The 7026-nt window shown below is 48.1% G+C and overlaps 1 protein-coding gene across 1 annotated transcript; it reads left to right on the top strand.

Moving 5' to 3' along the window:
• The first annotated feature begins 5462 nt into the window (after positions 1–5462).
• Positions 5463–6806, top strand: LOC310833060 (uncharacterized protein). Its single transcript, XM_083715409.1, has 2 exons — positions 5463–6032; positions 6063–6806. Exons 1-2 carry the CDS (start codon positions 5550–5552, stop codon positions 6651–6653), a joined length of 1074 nt encoding a protein of 357 aa, XP_083571535.1. The 5' UTR covers positions 5463–5549; the 3' UTR covers positions 6654–6806.
• Positions 6807–7026: the final 220 nt, after the last annotated feature.

Below are 7026 nucleotides of genomic sequence, written 5' to 3'. Positions count from 1 at the left end.
TCCCCTTGTTTTCCTCCTCCAAAAACTAGGTGCGTCTTGTGGTCTGGTGCATCTTATAGAGCGAAAAATATGGTACTTTTCAAGTAGTCCGTAAATTTACTCCAGTCTTCCATGAATTTCTGGTCCCACCGGTTTCGAATCCTTCCTGTTAGTTTATCCAGTTCTGCATAGTCCATTAACTTCATCCTCCATTCTTCAATCGTCGGTAATTCTTCTTGCTTCCATTTTTGGGCCAGTAATATTCTTGCTGCTGTTATTTCATATAAGAAGAGCTTACATTCCTTTCTATTTATGTCACTCCCCACAATGCTCAGTAAAAATGCTTCTGGTTTCTTTATGAATGTACTGTATATTTCAACATTTTTTTCATCTCATTATATATCATCTCCCAGAAGCATTTCACCTTTTTACATTCCCACCACATGTGATAAAATGTTCCCTCTTTTTCTTTACATTTCCAACATTTATTACTAACTTTATACATTTTCACTAACTTGACAGGTGTAATATACCATCTATACATCATTTTCATCACATTTTCTTTTAGGGCATTGCATGCACATTCATCCCAAGCTCTTAAGGGCTTTAATATTCGAACAGCGACACCTTCATCTTGGCCAGGAAGCAAATTGGCAGCCAGTGCAGGGTCTCTGAGCACGGGTGGCATATAGGCTGCTGAGACTTGTAGACCAGTCCCCTCTGGAGAGCCAAAAGCTCCCCCATGTCAGCGGCGTAGCGTGGGTTGTCAGCACCCGGGGCAAGGCAAGTAATTTGCGCCCCCTAACCCGGGGCAAGGCAAGTAATTTGCGCCCCTAACCCCTAACCTGCCGCCGCTGCCAGCTTCTTCTTGCTGCTGCCTGGGCTGGGGTATTTACGGTAAGGTAGCCATGGCGGCGGCGGTGGGTCCGTGTCAGGTGATCTGAGGCGAGTTGCCGCTGGCGCTGGCGCCCAAACGACGCCGCTTGCCCAGAGGAGGAGGAGGGCAGAGAGGCGAGGAAAATGCAACATGGCCCAGCAGCCGGACGCCTTCAGCCCGGACGCGCGCACAGCTCGTCGGTTCCGCGAGACATGGGGCTCTGCTACAGCCTGCGCCCGAGGCTCTTTGGCGACTCTGGAGGCGGCGAGCGCGTTCCCCCAGATGTTGCGCCCGGTGTGGCCGGCCCCCCCTGCACCTCCCATGCTACGCCACTGCCCCATGCCCAGTCTAAATGAAACTTCCATGTACAGCAGCAGTCTACCTCTGAGCGAATGGATGCAAAGCACCCAGGGAAAGCTTATCTCTGTTCACTGTTGCACTCACTGGCTGCTGATCAAGATGGAATGAAATCCGTGCTATCGGCGGCCCGATCCACAAATGTGCTCCTTGTGTTTGTTGCTGCGTGATTCAGATTTCTGGAAAAGGGAGAGGAAACTTCGTGTGTGTGTGTGTGTGTTGTTTGCTCTTAAGTGTTTGTGCTGGATAATTCAGCTGCTGTCTGTCCGGAACTAGGTATGACATAGCTTCATTGTTTAAGGAAGAAGCTGATTGCTAAAACAGAAAACACCTGCAGGAGTTAGAGGCTTCTTGGAGGAAGTGAAATCCTTCTCCTCTTCTTCTTTTTCCCCCTTCCAGGAAATGAAGTAAGCCAGATAATGAAGAATACACATTTTGCTCACTTCCAGATTAGAGACCATGCCATTTGACAGACCTGCTGCCTGTGTTACCCAAGAACATAAGAAGAGACATGATGGATCAGGCCAATGGCCCATCTTGTCCAGCATTGTGGCCACCCAGGGACCCCCAGGTGAAATCTGCAAGCAGGACCTGAGCGCTTAAAGCCCTAAACGGCCTCAGCCCAGTATACCTGAAGGAGCATCTCCATCCCCATCATTCTGCCCGGACACTGAGGTCCAGCACCGAGGGCCTTTTGGCGGTTCCCTCATTGTGAGAAGCATAGCTACAGGGAACCAGGCAGAGGGCCTTCTTGGTGGTGGCACCGCCCTGTGGAACACCCTCCCAGCAGATGTGAAAGAGAAAAATAACTACAAGACTTTTAGAAGACATCTGAAGGCAGCCCTGTTTAAGGAAGTTTTTAATGTGTGACATTTTAGTGTATTTTTGGTCTTTTGTTGGAAGCCGCCCAGAGTGGCTGAGGAAACCCAGCCAGATGGGCAGGGTACAAATAATTAAAAAGTATTATCATTATCATTATCATTATTATCATTATCATTGCCCTTTCCCCTTCTGCCCTCTCCAGCAACTGTTATTCAGAAGCACTCCTACCTCTGACTGTGGAGGCAGAGCTGAGCCATTGTGCCCAGCAGCCAGCAGTAGTCTTCTTCCCGAAACTGTTTGATCCTCTTTTAAAACCATCCAAGTTGGGGGCCATCACCAGGCCCTCCTATTTTCCAGGGACAGCCCCAGATTTACAGAAGCCATCCCAGTTTCTGATTTGATCCCAGAATGTTCTGCTTTTGCTTAAAGGTAAAGGGACCACTGACCATTAGGTCCAGTCGCGGATGACTCTGGGGTTGCGGCGCTCATCTCGCTTTATTGGCCAAGCGAGCCGGCGCACAGCTTCTAGGTCATGTGACCAGCATGACTAAGCCGCTTCTGGTGAACCAGAATCTACTTGCACTTTGACAGGCTTTCGAACTGCTAGGTTGGCAGGAGCAGGGACTGAGCAACGTCAGCTCACCCCATCGCAGGGATTCGAATGGCAAGTCCTAGGCTCTGTGGTTTAACCCACAGTGCTACCCGCATCCCTGCCTTTGCTTAGGTTGTCACTATTTTCATCGGAGAAATGTTGGAGAGTATGGAGTTATGTGACACCCCCCCAAGCCAAGGAAGGTAAAAAGGGAAAGGGAAAGGACCCCTGGACAGTTAGGTCCAGTCAAAGGTGACTATGGGGTTGCAGTGCTCATCTCGCTTTTCAGGCCGAGGGAGCCGGTGTTTGTCCACAGACAGCTTTCCGGGTCATGTGGCCAGCAGGACTAAACCGCTTCTGGCGCAACAGAAGACCGTGACAGAAACTAGAGCGCACAGAAACGCCATTTACCTTCCCACCAGAGCGGTACCTATTTATCTACTTGCACTGGCGTGCTTTCAAACTGCTAGGTTGGCAGGAGCTGGGACAGAGCAGCAGGAGCTCACCCCATCGTTGGGATTCGAACCGCCAAGCTTCCGATCGACAAGCCCAAGAGGCTCATTGGTTTAGACTGCAGCACCACCCGCGTCAAGGAGATAAGTAACCAAACAAGCTAAGGAGATAAGTAACCAAACAACCTTTAGAAGGCATCTGAAGGCAGCCCTGTATTGGGAAGTTTTCAAATGTTTTATTACGGTTTTATATATGTTGGGAGTTACCCAGAGTGGATGCAGCTGCCCAGTCAGAATTACTATTATTATTATTATTATTGACTTTGATGTCCCTATTTTCATCAGATAAATGTTGGAGGGCATGCATCACTTCCTCCTGTAAGGCGATGAGTCTTCTCTCCACTGGAGAGAATATGCCCCCAAATAATATTGATTTCTGGGAACTCTGAGTAGAGAGCTTTGCTGCTTTTGCACTGAGGTCTTGTTTTCAGGCTGTGATAGGAATTTTATGGTCTTAGATATATGGCAATGTTCATAAGTGTACCAACCAAGCACGTACATAGATCAGCACAGGAAGGCCAACCTGGAACCATTTTGATTCCTAAACTGACCAAATATTTTCTCTGCAAGGTCAAACTGGAAAAGCCTCCCCATTGTCTTTTCCTTCACAAATCCTGTCTTAAGGGTATGTCTGTGTTTGAATAGGGTGTGAGCTTGTGACCTGGCCCAGGAACTAAGTATTTATCATTACAAAAGACTGGCCAGGCTACCCAGGCAATCCAGTCAAGTAACCTGCCAGACAGGAGATAAACAACAACAGGAGAAAAACAGTATTCAATTTTCTGTTTTAGACCGCCTTTTCTGTGATGTAGGTGTGATGTATCTGAGGGGTGGTCTTAGGTTACACCCCTTCTGTGATGTATGTATGATGTTTCTGGGGGTGGTCTTGATCTACAGGGTGGCAATTTCAAAAGTCTTTATAAGGCCTTGCACACCATTTTTCTGGGCCCCTCCTCTCTCCTGTTGCAACAGATCAATAAAGGCCAAGCCTACTGGCTGCTGTTTTGCTCCTCATAATCCTGGTTGGTGTCTTTGTTTTTTGTCCAAGGGAGCCCTCGGATTTTTCCGTTAACAAGGCTTCCCATTGGAGCATCTGGTTAGCAACTGTGAGAAGAAGACACTGGGCTACGATGGGCCCCCTTTGGCCTGATCCTGCAGCAGCCAAGCTCTTCTGATATCCTCTCCGTGCTCTTTCTATCTGTCTGTCTGACTCATCAACTGCAGTTCCTCTTCATATGCAGATTACTGAGATAGTGGAGAAGAAACAGCTCTCTCATTTTTGGGTACTTCCTAGCTGCTTAGCAAAGGGAGGTACTTTGCTTCCTTCAGCTGCACAGAAATATTATGCTTTTAAAATGTAGTCTTCATGGAACAGCCACCGCCTTTGACTTTCAAAGTTGAAAGCAGGGGCTGTCCCAGAATAACTGAATGCGTCACAATGGAGAATGCATGCAGAACATAATGCTTAATGTAGATCAAAATCTTTATTTCACCTGAAAGCATGCAGCGAAATTGTGGGTAATATAATCTGCATATGTGGTCCGAGAAAGCTAAAGCCATTTAGGAGCCTTAGAAGAGGCTTGGCCGAAATGTATACCTACTGTTTCACTAAAGGACTTTCGACTTTGCGCGCTCTTTTATCAAAGATGCGCCATGCCAGCGGCAGCGCTTGTCATTCTCAACGGCGGTGTCCACGCAAAATTAACTCTTACATCAAAATATTATGTTACGTATTGTATTGAGCTGCTATGAGGCCGCAGGGTGAGTCAGAGGCACCTTTGACACGACTGATGTTTTTCCTAAGTAAGTGCCTAAACAATACTTATAAGTTTAAGTGTGGTGGTGTTGCATAAAGGTAAAGGTAAAGGGACCCCTGACCATTAGGTCCATTTGTGACCGACTCTGGGGTTGCGGCGCTCATCTCGCTTTATCGGCTTCTGCCCTACTATATACTAATAATAGAAGCAGGAAACAGCCATGGTAGCTAATAGCCACTGCTGATCTCATCTTCTACCAATTGGCGCAATCAATTTTAAAGTAGGGATGTGGGTGGCGCTGTGGGTTAAATTATCAATTTGTCCCTTCACACGGGGACATTCCCAGGGGAACTGAAGGAAGCAGTGGTGTGTCCAACTCTTAAAGGAAACTTCATCAGATCCCTTAGACCCTATCCAATTACCGCCCAGTTTCAAATCTTCCATACCTGGGTAAGGTAATTGAGAGAGCGGTTGCTGAACAGCTTGGTAGGTTTCTGGAGGAAACATCGGCATTAGATCCATTTCAGTCCAGTTTCCGTCCTGGTTTTGGGACGGAGACAGCTCTGGTTGCCCTCACAGATGATCTCTGTAGACAACTGGATCGAGGCGGGTCAGGACTGCTGATCCTTTTAGATTTGTCAGCAGCCTTTGACATGGTCGATCATGATCTTCTGGACCACCGCCTCGCAGACGTGGGGATACAGGGCTTAGCCCGTAACTGGTTGTGCTCTTTTATCTCTGGTCGGGGACAGAGGGTGGCACTAGGGAGGGAAATGTCGTCGCGCCACTCCTTGGTGTGTGGAGTGCCGCAGGGCGCAAACCTCTCCCCGATGCTTTTTAACATCTTTATGCGCCCCCTTGCCCAGATTATCCGGAGCTTTGGGCTGGGTTGTCACCAATATGCTGATGACACTCAGCTCTATCTGCTGATGGATGGCCACACCGACTCGGCCCCAAACACACTGACCAGATGCTTGGAAGCTGTGGCTGGATGGTTTCGTGGGAGCCGATTGAAACTAAATCCTTCGAAGACAGAGGTCCTATGGCTAGGTCAGGATGGCATGGGGATGAGGGACCAACTCCCTTCTCTTGCGGGGGCCCAATTAGTGCCATTGCCTTCCGTTAAGAGTTTGGGTGTAATCCTTGACACCTCCCTTTCCATGGAGGCGCAGCTTACAGCAACAGCCAAGGCGACATTTTTCCACCTTCGCCGCATCAAGCAGTTGGTCCCTTACCTTTCCCGCCCTGACTTGGCCACAGTGATCCATGCGACGGTCATCTCCAGGCTTGACTACTGTAATTCGCTCTACGCGGGGCTGCCCTTGAAGCTGTCCCAGAAACTCCAGCGGGTACAGAATGCTGCAGCGAGGCTCCTCACGGGGTCTCTGCCATGGGAGCATATTCACCCAGTGCTTTTCAAGCTGCACTGGCTCCCGGTGGAGTACAGGGTCAGATTTAAGGTGCTGCTTTTGACCTTTAAAGCCCTTCACGGCCTAGGACCCTCGTACCTACGGGACCGCCTCTCCTGGTATGCCCCACGGAGAGCCTCAAGGTCCATAAATAACAACACCCTAGTGGTCCCGGGCCCTAAGGAAGTTAGATTGGCTTCAACCAGAGCCAGGGCCTTTTCAACACTGGCTTCGGTCTGGTGGAACACTCTGTCTCATGAGACCAGGGCCCTGCAGGATCTGATTTCTTTCCGCAGGGCCTGTAAGACAGAGTTGTTCCGCCTGGCCTTTGGCTTGGAGCCAGCTTGATTCCCTCCCTCCCTCTCTTTCTTTTTTCTTTTCCTTCTCCTGCGATGAGGCTACATTTTAATATTTTAATGTTCCATTATTTTAATGTTGTATTTTATTTTTGTTTTTAAGTTGTAATCATTCATCTTGTTTTTATTATTGCTTGTAAGCTGCTCTGAGCCCAGCCTTGGCTGGGGAGGGCGGGGTATAAATAAATTATTATTATTATTATTATTATTATTATTATTATTATTATTACTACTATTATTATTATTATTATTATTTTCGAATATCTCAAGGGCTGTTACATGGAAGATGGAGCCAGCTTGTTTTCTACTGCTCCAGAGGGGAAAACTAGAACCAATGGCGTCAAGTTGCAAGAAATAGAATCTGA

Source organism: Podarcis gaigeae (assembly GCF_964106915.1).
Source record: "Podarcis gaigeae genome assembly, chromosome: 16".
Taxonomy (NCBI): domain Eukaryota; kingdom Metazoa; phylum Chordata; class Lepidosauria; order Squamata; family Lacertidae; genus Podarcis; species Podarcis gaigeae.
The sequence above is the reverse complement of the archived record's forward strand: the minus strand, read 5'-3'. Positions and strand labels throughout refer to the sequence as shown.

Excerpts from the sequence above, each read along its gene's own strand:
- LOC310833060 (XM_083715409.1), top strand. The coding sequence starts at position 5,550 with ATGGTCGATCATGATCTTCTGGACCACCGCCTCGCAGACGTGGGGATA. Across the intron at positions 6,033-6,062 it reads CTTCCGTTAAGAGTTTGGGT|GCGCAGCTTACAGCAACAGC; the intron begins GTAATCCTTGAC and ends CTTTCCATGGAG.